At 26.8% G+C, this 21282-nt stretch overlaps 5 protein-coding genes across 13 annotated transcripts; 2 read left to right on the forward strand and 3 right to left on the reverse strand.

Moving 5' to 3' along the window:
- Positions 1-139: 139 nt before the first annotated feature.
- Positions 140-2786, reverse strand: LOC127289075 (cyclin-dependent kinase 1). Its single transcript, XM_051316841.1, has 4 exons — positions 2588-2786; positions 1998-2293; positions 1526-1845; positions 140-1386 (listed from the first exon to the last, which is right to left on the reverse strand). The coding sequence occupies exons 1-4, from the start codon at positions 2622-2624 to the stop codon at positions 1131-1133; spliced, it is 909 nt and encodes a 302-aa protein (XP_051172798.1). The 5' UTR covers positions 2625-2786; the 3' UTR covers positions 140-1130.
- Positions 2787-2890: 104 nt separating this feature from the next.
- LOC127289151 (actinia tenebrosa protease inhibitors-like) lies at positions 2891-11049 on the reverse strand. Of its 5 annotated transcripts, none has more exons than XM_051316950.1 (4): positions 7681-8053; positions 4117-4278; positions 3865-4023; positions 2891-3028 (listed from the first exon to the last, which is right to left on the reverse strand). In XM_051316950.1, the coding sequence occupies exons 1-4, from the start codon at positions 7766-7768 to the stop codon at positions 3006-3008; spliced, it is 432 nt and encodes a 143-aa protein (XP_051172907.1). In that variant the 5' UTR covers positions 7769-8053; the 3' UTR covers positions 2891-3005. The 5 variants fall into 5 exon arrangements, with proteins under 5 accessions (XP_051172907.1, XP_051172925.1, XP_051172915.1 ...); XM_051316968.1 differs by lacking the exons at positions 2891-3028; positions 7681-8053 and adding exons at positions 3581-3807; positions 10702-11049; XM_051316958.1 differs by lacking the exon at positions 2891-3028 and adding an exon at positions 3581-3822 and having other exon boundaries at positions 7681-8051.
- LOC127289095 (uncharacterized) lies at positions 4620-6990 on the reverse strand. 2 transcript variants are annotated; one of them, XM_051316865.1, is made up of 3 exons: positions 6132-6373; positions 4945-5497; positions 4620-4880 (listed from the first exon to the last, which is right to left on the reverse strand). In XM_051316865.1, exons 1-3 carry the CDS (start codon positions 6241-6243, stop codon positions 4799-4801), a joined length of 747 nt encoding a protein of 248 aa, XP_051172822.1. In that variant the 5' UTR covers positions 6244-6373; the 3' UTR covers positions 4620-4798. The 2 variants fall into 2 exon arrangements, with proteins under 2 accessions (XP_051172822.1, XP_051172830.1); XM_051316873.1 differs by lacking the exons at positions 4620-4880; positions 4945-5497 and adding an exon at positions 5761-5947 and having other exon boundaries at positions 6132-6990.
- LOC127289106 (uncharacterized) lies at positions 9341-10339 on the forward strand. Its single transcript, XM_051316885.1, has 2 exons — positions 9341-10101; positions 10171-10339. The coding sequence occupies exons 1-2, from the start codon at positions 9440-9442 to the stop codon at positions 10250-10252; spliced, it is 744 nt and encodes a 247-aa protein (XP_051172842.1). The 5' UTR covers positions 9341-9439; the 3' UTR covers positions 10253-10339.
- Positions 11050-11178: 129 nt separating the features above from the next.
- LOC127288848 (EH domain-binding protein 1) lies at positions 11179-20904 on the forward strand. 4 transcript variants are annotated; one of them, XM_051316538.1, is made up of 17 exons: positions 11182-11856; positions 12195-12402; positions 12591-12772; positions 12896-13107; positions 13769-13904; positions 14057-14290; positions 14624-14813; positions 14899-15065; positions 15173-15389; positions 15656-15826; positions 16464-16553; positions 16635-16745; positions 17056-17253; positions 17331-17480; positions 17621-17838; positions 17932-18120; positions 18208-20904. In XM_051316538.1, the coding sequence occupies exons 1-17, from the start codon at positions 11753-11755 to the stop codon at positions 18287-18289; spliced, it is 2859 nt and encodes a 952-aa protein (XP_051172495.1). In that variant the 5' UTR covers positions 11182-11752; the 3' UTR covers positions 18290-20904. The 4 variants fall into 4 exon arrangements, with proteins under 4 accessions (XP_051172503.1, XP_051172495.1, XP_051172518.1 ...); XM_051316546.1 differs by lacking the exon at positions 16635-16745 and having other exon boundaries at positions 11179-11856; XM_051316554.1 differs by lacking the exon at positions 15656-15826 and having other exon boundaries at positions 11184-11856.
- Positions 20905-21282: the final 378 nt, after the last annotated feature.

The following is a 21282-nucleotide window of genomic DNA, read 5'->3' on the forward strand; positions in this document are numbered from 1 at the left end:
TATTAAAAAACTGCTTTGTAAAAAACATTTTAAATTTTTGTTACATAACTACTTACCTGGAAAAAATTTCTTTAAAAAAAATATATACAATAAAGTTTCCTTTACGAAAATGGAATAATAAAGTTTATTGAACTTGAGATAAATTTTAAAAAATGTATTTTGATGATAAATGTGTCATATATGTTTAATGATTTTGATGACGCATCGACTTCAGTTAACATCATTAGATTCTGCGAATATAATTTGCTTCAATTCTTCTATATCGTTTGTCCAATAATAAAACCTTCAAGTGCAATCATGATCATTATTAATAAAAAAAGTCAAAAATTTCAAATCTTTTGTTGACAATATTAAAAAAAAAAATTAACCAAAAAAGAGAAATTTAAAAAAGCTTTCGCAAAACAACAAAAATGTTGAAAAAGAGAAAATCAAAAAATTTGCAAACGCTTTATATATACATATATATATATATATATATAGAGTGAACCTTATATATTTAAGTATAAAAGTACATATGTTAAGAATTAACCTATAAAAATGTACCTTTTTCTTAAACAGTATTTACAAATCATAATTATTATTTTTTTTTAATCGTCCCGTTACTTAAACGAAGACTATAATACTTGGTAAAATTTTAAGTTTCATCATATGCAGCATTTTTTAAAACTAGCACTCTCAATTTTATTCATTGTGCATTTCACCTAAGGCGAAAATCAATTTTAATTAAGTTAGTTATTAAAAAAAACATGTTTTTTTCTTGAGCAGTGCCAGCACAATATTCGTATTTAAAACAAGTCTTTTGAAACTCAAGTGACTAAACAATTATTCGTTATTTTTATATTATTATCATAAATTTAAGTTACTTTCTTTTATTTGTATGAAAATGAAAAAAAAATGATTTTCTGAAACTTTTTTTTGTCACCTACCACATACTACTCAAATGGTTAATTTAAATACCTCAGATTTCCATTCATCACATAAAATCAATTAAAATTTTAGTAATTATTTCGCGTATTGCTTTTATGTTTTTAACAAAGTCTATTCGATAAAATTATCTGTAAAATCTTTTAAAAAAATTTGCGAAGAAAAATATAAATACATTTTTATAAGTGTAATTTTAAAAAACTAACTTAAACAAACGGTATTTTGGCTTCTTTGAAATCACACTCGATGTCCTCAAAAAAGGAATGCTGAAGTGCAGCTCGTGCCGATATTCTGTGAGCTGGATCGTAGGTCAACATCTCTTGTAACAAATCAAGTCCATCGACGTCCAAAACTTTAACGTGTTCTTCCAAATTATTTGTCTTCCAATTTGGGAATGTTGCTTTGTAATCTGAATATTGGGATACACCTGGCCAAATTTCCTCAGTTGGCGTTTTCAATACACTGTAATTGGATAAAAAGAATTCTTATTTTAATTAAAAAAAATAATAAAAATATTTTAACTGTAAATTTCCTCAAGAAATTATTTTCACAAAGAATTGCCTTGAAAAACTATTATCAGATAATAGTGTTTGAATTTTACCGAAATATTCTGAATAGTTGATCGATTTCGCTGTCTCCCTGAAACAGAGGTTTCTTTGTTGCCATTTCCGCAAAAATACAACCAATACTCCACACATCAATGGCACAAGAATATCTTGTAGCGCCCAAAAGAATTTCTGGTGCTCGATACCAAAGAGTGACCACTTCATGAGTATAAACTCTCACGGGTATTCCAAAAGCTCTTCCTAAACCAAAATCAGCGATTTTTATTACACCCGACTTGTCGACAAGTAAATTTTGTGGTTTCAAGTCTCGATGTAACACTCTGCGTTGATGACAAAAAAGAATGGCTTTCGTGATCTGAAGAAGATTTATAGGAATGAATAATAATTAAATTTTAAAAATTATTAATCAAATATATTAATTTAGATTTTCACTTAACGAAAGAATGAAAAAAAAACAATGAATTTTAATTACAGAATATTACTCTTAATTTTTATTTATTTACTTACTTGATATAAGTAACATTTGACTACTGAAGGATTCATTAGCTTGCCACTGCCTAAAGTATCCATATATTTTTTCAAGTCCATGGTTAAATATTCAAAAATCAAATAAAGTTTTGACTCCTCCATCAATACATCTAATAAGCTGACAATGTTTGGATGTTTAAGTTCTTTTAAGAGAGAAATTTCCCTTATTGCTGTTGATGGAATACCCTCGTCGTCACTTTCTAAACGAATTTTTTTCATTGCAACTATTTCACCTGTCTTTTTATGTTTACCTTTGTATACAACGCCGTAGGTTCCTGAAATCAATATTTTTTACTTTATTTGCTCTAAAACAGATCAATTAAATAAACAAATTATGTCAATTTCATGTGATTGTATATAGTTAGAGGTTATATCTCTATGGATTTACATTGGTTATTTATCACATAACAGTTTTAATTAATGTCGAGTTGTAAATGAAAATATATCTCTACTAGATTAATAAACCCCATCATGTGATGGAAATTAGTATTTGTAGAAAACTGAATAATTATAATATAATATAAATGCACGCGTGAACATGAAAATTTAGACAAAGCATAATTACAAACCTTCTCCAATTTTTTCAATCTTTACGAAATTTTCCATGATGAGTGGCTTCTTAATCAATCTTTATTCACTGATGACAAATTTATAAAGCACTTAACTAACAAAACCTTGAATACGCGAACTTTCAGTAGAGATATTTACTTGCAAACAATTTTTAACTTTCAACGGACAAATTTAAACGTCCTTACAGCTGAACGGCCATATTGATAAACAAGTTTGAAAACGTTGAAATCCAAACGAAATCCATGTCTTCTAGACTAAAATTGCCATTGGCTAAGATCCATTGAATGAACAAGCTGCCTTTGAAAGTAATCTACCTATCAGCTGTCACAAAATTTAACACCTGCTCTTGTTTGTTTGTTTGTATCATTTGCCAATCAGAAATGATCTTTGGACAGAAAATTCTCTTAGGCCGCACTCTCACCTCTCGGCTGCCTGCCTGCCTGCAGGAGTTGTCATGGCAACGTGTAGGAGTAACAGAGATAGTAAATTCAAATTTGAATTTGAATAAAGAGCGTTTATTTAAAAAAAAAATTGCAATTTTATTATCATAGAAGAGGCGCATGATTTGCACTCCTAAATTTTAATTTGTCATAATTGCTTTTTTATCGATTTTCTAATTATTATAAACATAAAAAATCACTAAAAACTGTCAAAAACAATTATTGCAAATAATAAATGGATAATTCAAGCGATAATTTATACAATAGTTTTGAAAAATTATATTTGTAATTATTAAATTATTAATGTGTATAGTTTCAAAATAAGAAAAACATAACTTGCACAAAGATTTTCCAGTGTGTTATGAAATAATTAAATGTGACATTACCGATATGATGCGAGTCGTGCACTATATACGACAGATGGTAGCACTTCATTTTCTCTTTTTGAATATTTTTCAAAAGTTGCAATATGTTAATTTATTCACACTATTTGAAGGTATATTTTAATAATTTTTAATCTTTACCAAAAAGAAATATTCTATTAAAACAATATTATTATTATCTATTTTTTATTGTAATAAAAGAACATTTATATTAATTAACATAACATGATAAAATAATTATTTTATTTAATATTATATATAACCAAGATTCTTTAGCTACACATTCCAATTTTATACAAAAAAAATCTAATTAAAATTGGGAGCAAACATGGGCCTCGTATATGTTCCTTCATGAATCTCAATTGTCAAGTACTATTTTAGGTGCTTTATCTTCAACTGAAAAAAATTATTCTTTTTTAAATACGTAAAAAAAGGTTGGAAATATTTTTTTACCTTCACATTGACTCTGGCATTCTTTCAAAGTTGGAAAATTATTTTCATTTGCATCGCAACCACCGTAAATAAATTGCACACATTTATTTTCTTCTGAACTAAATCCAAAACGTGGAATAGACCCTCTACATTTACCCGTTTGTAATGACTGTAGACAAGCTTTAACAAAAAATTATTTATTATAATTTAAACATTATTTATAAATAAAAAAAATTCTTCTCTTAAGTAAAAGTATCAAATATTTATACCCACTTGGTTTACAAGCTTTTAAGCATTCATTTAATGTATCAAAATTGTTTCCATTGCCTTGACAACCACCATAAATAAATTGAATACAACGGTCTTCAGTTTTATCGTAAGCATAACGATAAAATGCAGCTTTGCAAACACCAGTTTTCATGGGTTCTGAACAAACTGTAGAAAAAAAATGTCAATAATATTAATTGCGATTTACATTTTTTTTTTAATTTTAAGACAATCTACTTAAAAAAAATTATCTTGACATATTATTATTATTATAAATATATTATTATTATAATAAATTGAATACTAACAGTTAGGTAACTGATTTACATATTTTTAATAAATCATTTTATCACATTTCACAAATAAAAGATTTATTAATTTTGTATTTACAAATCAACTCATTTTTTTCAGTTGCTTATTATTCATATTGGATATAATATATGTTTTTCAGAATTTTGTAAAAACTCGAATCAATAATTTACTCAGAGGATACCTTAAATATTTAGTTTTATTTTCAAATAATTAAAATTTATTGACTTACAAATAACTACAATAAATTGAAATTGTTTATTTAGAATCATATCATAGTTGACAATTTTTTTCTTTTAAATTATACACAATGGTAAAAGATTATAAGAAAAACAAAATTGAAAAACGAAATTCAATTTTACGATTTTTTTAAGGTTTTTTAGGGGCAAAATATGATATCGTAATTAGTAGCTGGATTTGGTCGACATGTGAAGGTGCTTGTTTGATCATCATATGCATAACTGAAAAAATTTATTATTCAATCAATTGTATATTACATATTTAATTTTGTAATGAATTAATTACCTGTAAGCATCGGGACAAGCACTTTTAAAAATTGCTGGATAATTTCGAGGCCAATTTCTACTTTTGCACGTTTGAGCAGTGTTAAAACGTCCACGGCAGCAGTACTGATCGGTATTAAATCTTAAACAAGCACTTTTGCATGCTACGGTCGCTGATCCTGATTTAACAGCCAATTCAGAAGGACATCGGGCATTCAAATCAGAATTACATCCGGCAGGTTTACAATCGTATCTGCCACCTCCAGATGATCGGAATCCTCCAGTTGGGACCATTCTCATGGGTAAATTATACCCGTCGACGAGGGAAATATCGTAAAAATCTTTTCCTCCCGCTCCACTGAACGTCATTTCCGCTAGAGTCACAGGTGGAACACCTCCTGCCCCATTACATTGAATTTTATTTCCACAATCACCAGTCTCACAATGCCCACGATTATTACATTTAGTTCTACCCCAAATTCTTCCTGCCCAATTATTTGGGGTATTAATTAGATGAGAAGCTCCTCGATTCAATTGAAATCCACCATTTTCTAAACTTCGGTGTCCAGGATTGCCTAATATACCAGGCCATACAGTAAATGGACATTTATTTTGTATTCGTATTCGATGAGCCAGTGAAAAGACAATCATTTGAAATAATATGGGGAGAAATTTTAAATCCATTTTTTTAGTTCAATTGTTTAAAATTCACTGAGATCTGCAAGTGTTTCGTCTGTTGTTTATATATCGGTTATTTTATTTTGTTAATAAACAATTCTATTTACCCGATCGATGAAATCTTCCAATACATAAGGAAAATCACTTAAAAATACAAATATTTAAATGGAAAGAAAAGCAAAAATTTTATTGAATTACAAGTAGTTACAATATTTTTGAATTATATTTATTTTTCAAGTTTAATTTTCATTGCCATAATTTATTTTTAAGGACAGAATGTGATGTCATAATTTGTAGCTGGATTTGGTCGGCATGTAAAAGTGCTTTTGTCGTCGTCATACGCATAGCTTTTTAAAAAAAGAAGTAACAATAATTAGAAAAAATTTAATTTAGAACTACTAACAATTTTAATTGTTTATTTCAACGATAAACATTATTGATAGCCTAAGTGATTTTTCGTTAAAATTAATTTTTTTTTAATTTTAGCCGAGAAATTCTGACTTATTGTTAGAATTTGTTTATCATAATTACCTATAGGCATCTGGACAGGCACTTTTGAAAATTGCTGGATAATTTTTGGGCCAGTCTCGACTCTTACAAGTTGCTGATGTATTATGAGCTCCACGACAACAGTATTGATCATTATTGAATTGAAGACAAGCACTTTTGCAAGCTATGGTCCTTGAGCCCGATTTAACAGCTAATTCCGAAGGGCATCGTGGATTCAAATCAGTTCTACATCCGGCCGGTTTACAATCGTATTTGCCACCATTGGAATATTTAAATCCTCCAGTTGGAACCATTCGCACGGGTAAATTATAACCATCAACAAGAGAGACATCATAATAATCAATTCCTCCATTTCCGGTGAATGTCATTTCTGGTAGCGAAACCGGTGGTGTACCACCGGCTCCATTGCACTGAATTTTATTTCCACAATCACCTGTCTCGCAACGACCTTGACTGTTGCAATTGGTTCTTCCCCAAATTCTGCCGGCCCAATTATTCGGTGCATTTATTATGTGAACAGCTCGTGAATTCAATTGAAATCCACCGTTTTCAAAATTTTCATGTCCAGGATTGCCCAGAATTCCCGGCCAAATTGTATACGGACAATTGTTATAAATTTTTATTTGATGTGCCTTTAAGAAGGCGATCATCAGAAAAAATATTGGAAAAAATTTGAAATCCATTTGTCTTGAATTTTACAAAAAGTTTCGATAGATTTTTTTCAAATTCAAATAAAAGCGGCACTTAAATCAGAAATTTGTCCGCTTAATGTTCATATAATTATTTCGTTTAAGTTTTTTGTTACTGATAATTTTTTTTTCAAACCATTGTATATATATACCCAATAGTTGTACTATTTGGTACAAGGAAAACAAAAATTACAATATACACGTGTATACATATTGTGATAAAAATAATTCTCAAAAAACAAATAGATATACAAAGTATTTCCTAATTGTTAACTTTGTATACGTCACAAAAAAAAACTGGTTGAAAATTACATTCATTTCATGAACATTTTTGCTACCTCATATTTATTTTAAAATAACAGTATTAAAATATACTTTTTCAGTTACCGTAAAATGAGGTAAAGTCGGCGTTTGCAGGTAAAGTCGGCCGGCGCTTTAAACACTTAAATATTGTATTTCATTTATTAATTTACATTAATTCTAACTACATTTTTAATAAAACTCGGATTTCTTCTGGAAAAAAGTAATAGTTAAACTTTAAAATGATTTAAAGCGCCGGCCGACTTTACCCTCAAACGCCGACTTTACCTCATTTTACGGTACATTTTAATTTTTTTCTTTCTATATAAAAGAACTATACATATGTTATTATAATAATAAAAGCAATTACATATTATTTATAATTAAAAATTAGTATTAATTTTATAAATTCAGGTAAAATATTTATTATATATATGTATATTTATTTTTGTAAAAAAGAGAACGAAAAGAAATTGAGTGCAAATTTTTGTAAATCCTTGTTTATAAATTTATAAATTTATCTTTTTTTTAAAATACTTCTTATCCTCCTTTATTTTATGCAAAATTTAAATTTAACTAACTCTCACCACTGTTTTCAGCTTTCAGGAAAATATTTTTATTTAAGAAAACATAAAAAACTGAAAATATTAGCCACAAGTTTAAAAACATTTTAACAATGTTAAATTTGATTTGTTAGTTTTCTATATGTCTTCAAGTGAGATATAAGTTATTAAATAGACTTATAAGCATGAAATTTCTTATATAAACTACGATTGAATACATTTTTATGGGTCGGAGATCTCATCCTTCCTCTTTAAACTGTATTATCATAACAACTTTAATATAAAATAGAAATTAGAAACATGAACTTCAAATTTTAGGGATATGCTTTTTTATTACGTGAACTCAATGAATATTTAAAAAGTATTCACACTTTTACTTAATGGATTTAAAATATGCAAACAAAATTTCCCAATAATTCATTATTTAAAAAAAATTACAATAATTCTTCCATCAATAATTTTGTTCTTAAATTCATGAAATACAATAAAATGTAAAACATACAATTATTGAAACTAATTATCTTTATCTGTAGACAAAGGATATTATTAAAAAACCATTTTACATCGAGTAAACTCATTTTCGATTCATTTGATTGTTCAAGAAAAAAAATTAGATAATTTTATTTAATTTTGTTATTTAACTTTTTACAAAAACACTTGTATTTTATTTATCTAGAAATTTTTTTTTAAATTATATGCGCGATTTTTTTGAATATTTTATAAAAGAGGTCAAGAAATGACTTTCCTTATCTATTATTAATTAAAAATTTTAATAAACATTATATCAATAAAAATTGAATAAACAAATAATTTTTTAAAAAAGTTGAATTTTTGAATTTGCTTTGTCTAATATAAAATTTTATGAATAATTTGCTATCATATAGAGATAAGAATTTTGAATTAAAAACTAAAAAAAAAACTTATAATGTCATAAAAGATTTGAATAATAGATGCGATTTTAAGGTATTTAATAGTTTCTTTTTAAAATAATTCATCTATGAAGAAGCAATAAATAAATTTTTTTAAATTAACAAATAAAATAAAAATATAAATTCTTATTAGTGTTATCTTTTGTTTTCCACTTAAAAAACATGTATCGAAAATGTTTTCCTTATATTTTGCATCATAAAACAGGAAAATATCGTTAATTTATTTGTATAATTTAAAGGTATTCAAGCGTAAAGGAAAGATAAAAAATTTCACTTGTAAAGCGTATTTGCAAAAGTAATTACGAATGCAAAAAAAAAAATTCAAATCAAGGAGGAATATAGTTCAAATGAATTCTTATATATTATATTCTAAATAAATACGATTTAATTATTTTTTAATGCATTTATAAGTAATTAAATTATTTAAAATAAACGATAACTTTCCTTTGATTATAATCAAAGATAATTAAAATTTTTTTTAAATCAACAAAATTTTTTCAAATCAAGTTTTTTTGTTCTAAAATAATTTTTAAATTTCTTTGAATTAAAAAATACAATCAATCAAATATTATTTGAAAAAAAATTCATTACAAACATTAATGAATAATTTATTTTCTTTATATTTAAAAATGATATGTTATTGAGACTTTCCTTGACTTTCCTTATTGCAAAAAAAATAGTACGCTTAGATACGGATAATTACATAGTATCAATTACTTTTAACGCGCTATAAATAATGAACTGACAATGATTTTAATCATTATAAAAGCAGAACTACTCCTGTTAAGAGATCGAGTTTCAATCGAATTTTCAAATAGAGAAAAAGATAGAATTTTGAAAAATAAAAAATGGATTTAAAATACTTACCGTCACTTTTCCTAATGATTGCCTTTACATCGGGGCATCAATTAAAATTATACAATAATTGTCCGTTTCCGGTGTGGCCAGGCATACAGGGTAATCCAGGTCATAAACATCTTGAAGACGGTGGATTCCAATTACAACAATATCAGGCCCGAATAATTGGCACACCAAATAATTGGGCAGGCAGAATTTGGGGCCGCACCAAATGCAATGGCCAAGGTCATTGCGAAACTGGCGATTGTGGAAATAAAATTCAATGCAATGGCGCAGGGGGTGTTCCACCTGTGACTCTGGCGGAAATGACGTTCAGTGGAGCTGGTGGACTTGATTTTTACGATATTTCCCTCGTCGATGGCTATAATTTGCCTTTAAGGATGGTACCAACTGGAGGATTCCAACCATCCGGAGGAGGCAAATATGACTGTAAAGCAGCCGGATGTAATGCAGATTTAAATGCACGATGCCCTGGGGAATTGGCTGTTAAATCAGGAGAATGGACCGTAGCATGCAAAAGTGCATGTGCTGCATTTAACACTGATCAGTATTGTTGTCGTGGGGCTCACAATACTCCTCAAACTTGCAAAAGTGCACATTGGCCCAAGAATTATCCAGCAATTTTCAAAAGTGCTTGTCCAGATGCCTATAGGTAATAATAATAGTAAAATAATTAAATTAATTAAATGATATTAACTAATAATAATAATATTCTTTTTAGTTATGCCTATGATGACCAAACAAGTACGTTTACTTGCCGTCCAAGCCCAGCTACAAACTATGATATCATATTCTGCCCCTAAAAAATTGAAAAGTATTTATCAGAATGCATAATTAATTAAAAAATTTGTAAAATTAAATTTCGTTGAAGTAAAAATTTTTTTTCTCCATTGTTGTTTTACCTTTAATTGAAAGTTTTTTAGATATCATTTTAAAGCTAGTGAAATGTAAATAACAATTATTATTAATTATATTAAGAATTGTAATCATGCGAAAATTATTATTTGAAATTGACAACAGAAAATTTTTCTTTTTATTTTTTACTAAATTATATCTTTCTGTGAAGGCCTACTTTTTAAAATTTTAGGTATTTACACTCAAAGCGTGTAACACCATCAATTTGAAATCTATGAAAAAAATTATTCTTTTATGTATTATTAATAAAACCTGTAATAAATATGATTAATTAAAAATGATTTAATTGATGTAAGGCACTAATTTCTAATTATTGTAGGTAAATATATGTAAATACTTTTCTTATTCAAAAATCCAACATGTTTTCCTTGTTTTCATTCATTTTTTCATCATAAAGTAGTTTTCGTTTAAGCAAATGTCATTTAAAATTTTTCATTTCATTCGATTCTCCATTAAATTTTTAAATAAACTTTCGATTGTTTAACTATTTGAAAAGTGACAGTTAAGAAATTGAGGTTATGTTGTCACAATCACATTTGCAAATAATTTAAGTCATCGCTGCGTTTTTTTTGTATTATTTTGAGAATGTAATAAATTAAAACAATAGTCAACAATATCCTTATTGTAGTTGGTCAAAAAGAAAACTTTTAAATCCAGCATATTAAACTATTTTGTTGATTGTTGCCTCAACGTAAAACGTTTTGCGAAGCGCCTAATAACTAGCAACCATTCTTACCGACACTACTTTACCGACCATCAATTCATTCAGTGACAGGAGAACTTATATTTTTAGATTAAAAAACAACTTTGCATTGAGGAACTCCTACTTTCATTACTCTAGTTGTTATTTTCTACTGTGTCAGTGCATTTATATACAATAAGCAAAATAGTTATTTATCGTAGGAGGCTAAAACGACCATTTTCTTCAAGATTATATTCATGAAAATATTAGTTTTGTGATTCAACAGTGACATCGTGCGATGATCTTGAAACGTCAAACTTGGTGAGAAGCTGTCAAACAAGAAGCCAGTTAAAAGGATATGTTCATCTCATTGACGTCAAAGAATACGTCAAGTTTTTGTGGAAGACAACGCGATTGTGGATTTTCTAAATATTTTCATTATAACCTCTCGAGGTCATAACCTTAAACTTTGAGGGACGTTAAACCTTGGGACGATTTTCGTATTATAGTTATCGATCATTTTGCAGGTTATCATTCAACTAAACGTGTCGCAAAAAAAACACCAATTCGCGTGTCGTCGTATCAATCTACTGTAATAATGATTTATTTACGTGACAAAGGAGAACTTTGTGATAATTAATCTCGATTTCTAATTTTTCCAAAGCTTTATATGACAAGTGTTGATTATAACCCCAGTGTTTGAAAAATGAGTTCCGTTTGGAAAAGACTACAAAGGGTGAACAAAAGAGCTGCTAAGTTTCAATTCACGGTTTCCTATCACGAGGTGACCCTTGAAACTACCACACGATGGTGAGTGACTCAATTTCTCATGTTATTTACAAGATTCTTGCGGTAATGGACAATTAACGTTTCTTTTTATGAAAGAGGAGTGCAAAAGTTTTTATATGTCTTGATTAATCTGTTTTTACGACTCAACAACTTGTTATTTAGCAAATTTAAAAATTCCTTTATTTATAAGACTTCTTTATTCTATTTGGAATTTTTTATTATTCAACTATTATGAAAAGCTTCAAAATTGTTTTAATTATTTGGATTTTTTTTGAGAAAATTAAGCGATTTAAACGTTGCAAAATTTAGTTCTTTTTTTTCCTTTTTTTGTAATAAAAAATACATTTTTTATTTACCAGGAAACCAAATAAATTAAGTGTTGTTTGGACGAGGAGAAGTCGTAGAGTTAGTTCTGATCCATTAGAATGGGAACCAAGTCTGAGTAATCCTCTAAAAGGTGCTGTTATTTGGTCAGTGCCGGACAATCATACTGTTTCTGTAACTTTATTCAAAGATCCTAGGACTCATGAATTAGAAGACAAGGACTGGACCTTTGTAATAGAAGATGTAATTAGAAAAAACTTATTTAAAAAGAAAATCAGTTTCTTTTTTTCCTAAACAAAGCAATTATTTATACATTTTTTAAATTATGAAATTTAGAAAAAGAATTAAAACAATTATCAAGTCATTAGTTACTTATAGAGCTTAATACAATTGGCTTCTTTTTTCTAATAAATGACTAAATGTGTATACAGGTCTCACATACAGGCAAGCGTCGTCACGTGGCTGCTGCTAATATAAACATGAAAAAATACGCGTCGCTTGAATCTAGTCAACAACAACTTAAATTTGATTTAAAACCTACCTCCAAAAAAATTGTCAGCGCTACTTTAGAATGTACATTATCATGTGTGTTCTTAAGAGAGGGCAAGGCTACGTAAGAAATTCTTAATTTTATATGAAAAAGGAACAAATTGTTTTTAAATTTTTTGAATATAAAATAGAATTTTTCTTTTTAATTGTAAAAAGAGAGTTAATGCAACGGATCTTTTTTAATTAGGGATGAGGACATGCAGAGTATGGCTAGTTTGATGTCAGTAAACAATAATAGTGATATCGCTCCTCTGGATGATTTTGACAATGAGGATATTCCTGAGGATGTCGAGGAAGTATCTATTAAAAATATGGACGAAATACTGGATATTTCTGCTCAATTAGATCTAATGACAAATAGCCTTACGGAAAGTGAATTACCAAGTACACCAATAAGTGGTGGGTTTAATAAAAAAAATATTTTTTTCTTTATAATTTAAAATTTTTACTTCGGAATGTTGTCGAAAAATTAAAACGAAGAATCCAAGAGCAAAATGAAAATGCAGGTCGTAAACCTCGGGCTAGTGACCTATTTCTAAATCTAACAAAAGAAAATAGAGGGAAAAAAATGACATACTTGTTAAGAGTTACCTAAAAATTCTCATACAAAGATTTTTTTATCGCTAATTTTTCATGATTTTGGAATATTGAATATTTCAAAAAAATACAAATTCTAACTAAAAATTCCAATTCGCAAAAAAATTCCTCTCTTTAAAATAGTCCGCATTCTATATTTAAACAAAGATCAATATTTTTTTCTTTGTGATTTTTTTTTTTTTTTTAAATTATCCTTAACGCTGAGTTAAAAAGTCAAAGATCAAGTTATTATAAAGTAAATTCTGAGCGATCCTTTTTCCTGTATTCTTCATCACTTTATTACGTGTGCATCAATATTATTTTGATATTCAATGTGCGCTATGAATAGAAAAGTAGTGGAGAGTGATGATCGATCATTATGTGAACGACGTAGTTTCTCTGTTTTTAAATCTGGCAAAGCAATTTTGCCATCTCTTAAAACTATTTTGTTCTATAAATAAATGCATCACAATTTTATTTCTAGTGGCGAGTTTAACGAAGGACGAAACGACTCCAGTCAATGATCATTATATTATTCGTGATCATAATAATTTATCGGGAATAAAAAGTTTAATAAAAGATTTATCACCACCAAAGGAAAAAATTATTTTCGAAAACGCGTACGTAATTAATTAATTAACATTTTTTTTATTAAATATTTATTTATTTATAAAATGTATAAAAATATAAAATTTTACTTTAAAAGTAAATGATGAAAAATTTTTTTAATGAAAAAAATTAAATTTATTAAACGAATAATTATTGGTTTTAGGAAAAGAAATGAACACAATGTGTCCTTGAAATTGCCATTGCGACCTTTGGATTTAAAGAAAGGAGATACAGGTGTATTAAGGTTGAAAGAAATTACACCTGGTCAGGATTTGCTTGAGTGGTGTAAGGAGATGACTAAAGATTATTCCGGAGTGAAAGTAACAAATTTAACAACTTCTTGGCGTAATGGAATGGCTTTTTGTGCCATTATTCATCGCTTTAGACCAGATCTTATGTACGTATACAAAAAAAATTGTTTTTAATGAATAAGGAGATAAAATTCTTACAGCGCAGACGGAAATGTTTTATATGAATAAAAGATAACATGTTTTTTCTCTCTAATTATAGCAATAGCCAACTATTATTTAATTTCTCACTGATAAAAACTGGCATAAAGTAAAAAAAAAAAAAAATTATATCATTTCTAAATTTTACTTTATTATATTTTACTGGAATTTCTTATTTTTGTAATTTTCTTTTTTATTACATTTTTTTTTTTTTTTAATTAAAGTATAATCGTTGAGTTTGAATCGCAGAAAAAAATCAATCTCGAGTTTTAATTATACAGAGAAATAGATTCCTTATTGCCGCATGACGTGAAAGGGAATTGCAAAAAAGCGTTCGATGCCGGGGAAAATTTAGGAATTCCTAAGGTTATTGAACCAGCAGATATGGATATTTTGACTGTACCTGATAAATTAGCTGTGATGACATATTTGTATCAATTGAGAGCACATTTTACTGGTCATGAATTGGAGGTAAAATATTTAATTCTTATTAAAAAAAATTAATTTAAATTTAAAATGAAAATACTAATTTTACAAATCTCATCTTTATTATTAGGTACATCAAATTGGTAAAACAACAGATGAGTCCTCATATATGATTGGACGTTTTAATACCGACAATAAAGCGGACGTGAGTGTTCAGCTTTTTGGACAAGAAATTATTAATTTACGCAAAAAGGAACAGATTGAACAGAGAAACAATAAATCAGAAAGCGGAAGATGGTACGAATAATTCAATTATTTTAATCGAAATTTTAAATTGAATTAAAAATAATCATTTTTAAAAATCAAAAATTCAAAATTAAGTGAAAAAAATAAATTTTCCAAAGGTCTAATCCATTTGATTTGAAGAAAGAAGACAATATTGATTCTTTGAAGAGTCGATTGCACTTGAGTTTAAATACGGATAATCAAGACCATGAGAATAACAAAGATAAATCACCTTCAAGTGTAAAAGAAGTAAAGGATATAATTTTAGCGAGCTCTAAAAGTATTCTTGGAAAAGTTCTTTCACCAACTAAAGAGAAATTCGCCTCAAGAGAAAAGGTTATTATTCTATTTTTGTATTTTAATAAATTTCAATTTGTGCAAATAATTGAAAATTTACTTTACATATATAGCAAATGATTTTTCAAATCTTATCTAATAAAAAATATTTTAATTACCTTCAAATTAATTAAAGTTAATCATAAAAATTTTATTAATAACTGATCAGGTTTTATTAATAATTTTTTATAATAATTATTATTAATCATTATTAATCATCAAGTGTTATTTGGTTATAATGAAATCTAAAATAATAATGAATTTAGAGTAAATCTCCACCGAGAAGTGCGCAAATACAACAACGTCCGATTCTTATGACTCGGCGACAATTAACTGATCCTTTCGGTAGCGATGATGAAGAGGAAAACATACAGATCGTTGATGATAAAATATCACGATCAATTTCTGCCTCGAAACTCTCAACATCTTTACAAGATGTCAGTATTACAAAAGAAATGTTGAGTTTTGAAAAAAGTTGCCTTTTTTCCAACGATTAAAATTTACTATACATTGTGAACGTGATAAAATGTGGTCTTCCACTTTTTAACCTACTGAGCTCATTAATTAGAAACGAACTGTGTTTTTCAATAAGCTTATCCCTCTTTAAAAAGAGACTAAAACTAGAGCTTTTGTTATAAGATTTTAATTCAAAATCACGTTCAGAATTGAAGTATCTTTTTTAATTAGCGCCTTTTTCCAGTAAAAAAAAACAGTGCTTTGCACGTTATTATTTGCGCATTGTAAATACATTAAAAAAGTATTTTAAAAAATATTTCTGTAGATGTTACGCACATCCTTTTTAATTATCTTCGCCAATTATATTCTCTCAATATTTTATTTCCACTGCATGTATAAATTAGTGCACTTAATGTTATTGCTTCATTTTTTTTTACAGGTTGTTTAGATTCTTATGTTTAAAATTTTATTTTTAATAATTAATTTTTTAAGTTTATTATCTTAATATATTTTTATTTTATAGATTAACATTTATTTTGTTTTTCAATCGAATTTTGTTTATATAATAATTAAGAAAATTATTGTTGTGTTTTTTCAAGATTTTTTTTTCATTTTCAGAGCTTGCTTTTTTCGCCTGACAAAGGACCTCGAGCTCAATCAGAGACGCGAGTTCTATCGCCTTCTAAGGATGAACATCATGGACAACATGTAATTACTATTATATTTTTCTTGAACATTAATGTTGTTTGCTTTGCTAGATTTTGTTTTGTTTACGTAAAATTTTAACAGCCTCTAGTTACCCGTCATGACGAGCTTAGAGAACGAGCGAGATTGCTTTTGGAACAAGCAAGAAATCAATCCAAGTCTGGTCTTAGTTCTCTAGCCACGAGCCCTGTTGAGGTTCGTTTTTTTTTTAAATTAGTACAAGCACACTCTTAGATTAATTTCTTTATGAAAAAGGAAGTATTAATAAAATATTTTTATTCTTTTTTATTTATTGTAAATATATTTGAAAAATTTAATAATAATATGTAATTAATATTAATGTGATTTCTTAAATTAATATAATAATCAATTTTTTGTAAATGCTTCACTACACTTTAAAAATACTCATTTACTCAAATATAAAAATTATTTATTAAAATTAAAAGTTCTATTATATAGTATTAATTCTGAATTTAAATTAATTTCTAAATTGATATGTAAATAGCAAAGCGACGAAGAGAGACAACAGCAATTGAGAGAACGCGCAAGACGATTAATTGCCGAGGCAAGATTGGGAGTCACTGTTTCGAGTAATCAAATTACTGATGACAATAACAGTGATCGAAGATCAACTGATGATCAAAATAATAGTCCTAGAAGAAGCATGACACCCTCAACTCCTGGTGATCGAATTAGTATCAAGGTATAAAAATGAAGTCAAAATTAATACAAATTGGAAAAAAATTCGGAAACAATGTTTAAAAATGATATATTTTCTAGTCGGAACACAATGGAAATATTTTATCAAGTACTCCAGTGTCTGACGGTGATAAAAAATGTTCGAGTCCACTTTATTCATTTTCGAAAATTATGGAAAGAATTTCCCCAGAAAAAACTTATCCAGATGGTGGTCCTTACGTTTTACGAGGGGTAATATTATTTTAATAATTGGCAATTCTTTTTTAAAATTTTTTGTTATTTTATACAAGTTTCAGAGAATATTCCATAAGGCTTAGAAAAACATTCTACAATTTATTTTCTGTTTAATCATTATTTTTTTTTCATTTCAGTTGGGAAAAGATATGACTTCGTATATTCAGAATGAATTAGAAGCTCTGGAAAGAGAACAAAGTCAAATCGATATACAAGCTGCTAAACTTGAGAAACAATTGCGAGCTGCTATGGAAAGTGACAATGAAGAGGAAACGGAAAGACTGATGTCATTGTGGTTCACTCTTGTCAATAAGAAGAATGCTCTCCTGAGGAGACAGATGCAATTGAATATTTTGTAAGTATTACTTTTTTATTTAAATAAATTAAAATTCAATTTTTATTTTAATATTTAAATTAAAAATTCAATACTGTTTCATATGAATTGCAGAGAAAAAGAAGACGATTTAGAACGTAGATTTGAACTTTTAAATCAAGAACTCAGGAGCATTCTTGCTGTTGAAGAGTGGCAAAAATCAGCAGAGCAGAAAGTACGAGAGGATCTTCTGCTCGAAGAATTGGTTTCTATTGTGAATAAAAGAGATGAATTAGTACATCATCTCGATACTCAAGAAAGAGCGTAAGTTTTAAAATTATTTAAATTAAATGAAAATTTTCCTGGTAAATAAGAAATAATTTAATTTTTTATAAAAATTTTTCTCCATAGAATTGAAGATGATGATGAAATTGAACGTGATTTATCGAGAGCCGGTTTGGCGCAAAGAAACAGAAATTGTGTGATTCAATAAGAAAACACAATTCTTTTTAGGTTTCGTTCTCACGTAGGTATTTTACCAAAGAAAGAAAAAGCTATTAACACAATTGTGTACTTATTGAGTTGCTTTTCTTTATCCTGCTTTGAAAAACTTGAAGCTAGAGGAATAAAATTAACTTTTAAAGTAACTAGGATTGATTAGCACGATTTTTTTTAGAAAAATTAAATATCTAAAGCTTTTAATTATTATGTTTACCTGTGAAAATGAAATGATTATTGAAAATCTTATTGAATACCTGTGATTTCGCATTTGCAATTTTCGATTTGTCACAAAATTATTAATGTTAATATTTCTCGAATTCGAGAGTTATATATTATCCTTTTTATATTGGAAATGATTTACAATCTTTGTTGATTCATTATTAAAAATTTCAACACAATTGTGTAAAAACTAAATTATTAGAAATTAATTAAGTTTGATAGAAGTTTAGAAACAAATTTGATAAATTTTCACACACATACACACACACCTAAGAATTTTTAATATTGAAGCAATATTATTGCAATTTTGTTAGATAATGACAAAAGTTAAATTTTTTGCTTCTCGTAGATTATCTTCTTTAGTTAATAATTAATTTTTAAAGGTGACAATTATTTTTTTCCTTTCCATTTTTTGAAACGCGAAAAAAAATTTGTCACATACTAAACGAAATTTAAAGAAGATTTTTTCTTTGAATTTTTTCTGGGATGTCATTTTTAGTACCTGACTGATAATATATGTTATCCTTTTTTTTCTTATTTTCTTTTTATTTACCTGAGCATCCCATAATAAAAAAAAAAAAAGAAAAAGCTTAAATTTCAATTAATTTCACGGGTGCATACTATTATTTGCACATAAAAAAAGTAAATTTATTATATATTACCTATATATAAAATAGAATCTTCCACTTCTGATATTTTTTATTTCTATAATAGTTATTTTTATCTTTTTTACAATTATTAGAGCGCCAATTTGAGTAAAGAAATTAAAAAATAAAAATAAGTGTTCGAAAATTTTTTAAAATTTGATAAATCAATTTTAAGACTAATTAGATAATTTTAATCAAAAATAAATTTTGTACATCTCTTAATAAGAAAAAATAAACCCAATTGTTACTAACATTTTATATATTTAATAAATCTATTTAAAAATATTTTCTTAGGCAAATTTATGCTATATTTCTAATAATCTTTTAATATAATAAATCATTATAATAACTTTGATAATTTAGAAAGTGTTTTTAAAAAATAATTAATTTAGAAAATTTCGAGTCGGATGTTGAAGATTCTATTCTAATAAATACATTATATACCTACATGACACAATAATAAAATCAACGATAGATAGATATTCACTATTCTAGCAGATCTTTCGAACTATAAATGTTATAAATATAACGAAATATTAAAGATTTCGACGTAATTGTTTTTCTTTTTTTTTAATTTTCGTCATTAATTTTTATAAAATAAATGGTTCTATTACACAAGCATCTATAGTTCGAATGAACTAAAAATAATTAAACTGCTGAAAAAACTGTGACATAAAACTGTACTCAAAAAGCCGTGCCATATAATATTCGCGACTGACTTCTCTTTGTATAAAAAAAAAAGTTTCTGCTTATACAGAAAAAATCAGAAGTGTCGTAAGTCCATTGCCACAGTGCAATTAAACAAACAAACAAATATTAAATTTTAAAGTACCTTCTAGTTTTTTAAAAAGCGTATAATCTGTTTTGCATATAGATATTTTTGTTTTCTCATTTTTCTATAGAATAAGCTCACGTATAAATCCACTTTGAGTGTGATTTACAAAAAAAAAGCATTTTTTAATAAAAAAAATTCTCGACAGTAAGAAGTTTAGCCAAGAAAAAAATTAAATGAATTAAAAAAATATATCTGATAATTCAATCAGTTCATCTATGATAATCACTATAAAAAATTATCATATGTGCAAAAAATGCAAAGACTAAAATTAATTTTATTATTTATTATTATTACTCTTTTTAATCCAGATTTTTTCCAAAATTTGTTAATGAAACAAAAAAATATTTTCCGCCAGAAAAGTAGAAAAAAAATATTTTTATGTTCAAAAAAAATATTGTCTCAAAGATTGTTACAGGTGAACTGCGTTTTAAGAAAAATCAGTGTTAAATTAATCTACAAAAAAGAATAGACTTTCGATTCAACAAATATTTTATATATATATTATATTTTTTGATTTTCATTAAAAATGAATTTTTTGATTAATTTAACACTCATTTTATTAAGTAATAGATAAAATATACATACATATTTACATAATAAGTATATACACGAAAAGTATAAACAAATCAAACGACTCATAAAAAAAAAAAAAAAATAGTTGGGAAATATTCTTAGGTTTTTTACAGTGCTCTTTCTAATAATTTAACTAGGAATTCGATCACTTGCTCGAATTATGTTTACCAATTTACATAAAACTATTTATTTATATCAGCAAATGAAGAATTATCTCACTTTAATAGTTAGAATCGAAGGATATAAAAATAAATAAAAAAATCTCAACACATCGCAAATATTATTTACTGGCGTTCATGTAAATTCAGTTAAATAAAGAAACATTTAAAATTACGTTGTTAATTTACTTAAACGAAAATGAAAAATTATTTCAAATTTTTTCAGAAAAATTAAAATCCAGATTTAAAATTTTTTTGAAAATTAAATGAAAAATTAAAGTAGTTTGGGAAGTAATATAAGTCGGATTATTCCTTGAAAAAGTGCAAATATATTTCGATCGTGCAGCGATGATCTTGAACAAAAAACTCAGGCTGCCTTTTAAAAAAGGATTCTTCAATTAACTGTGTTACTGCTTTTTTTCTCTTCATTTATTCTTAAACTTGAATAACGAAGAAATACAATTAAGGAAAAGTCATTTATAAACTTTACTGCTAAAAAAAAGTAGAAAAATCAAAGTTTATAAATATTATTACTATTAAATTTAAATTGATG

Source organism: Leptopilina boulardi, unplaced genomic scaffold (assembly GCF_019393585.1).
Source record: "Leptopilina boulardi isolate dan_hultmark-lab unplaced genomic scaffold, ZJU_Lbou_2.1 LbouV2_123, whole genome shotgun sequence".
NCBI classification, from domain to species: domain Eukaryota; kingdom Metazoa; phylum Arthropoda; class Insecta; order Hymenoptera; family Figitidae; genus Leptopilina; species Leptopilina boulardi.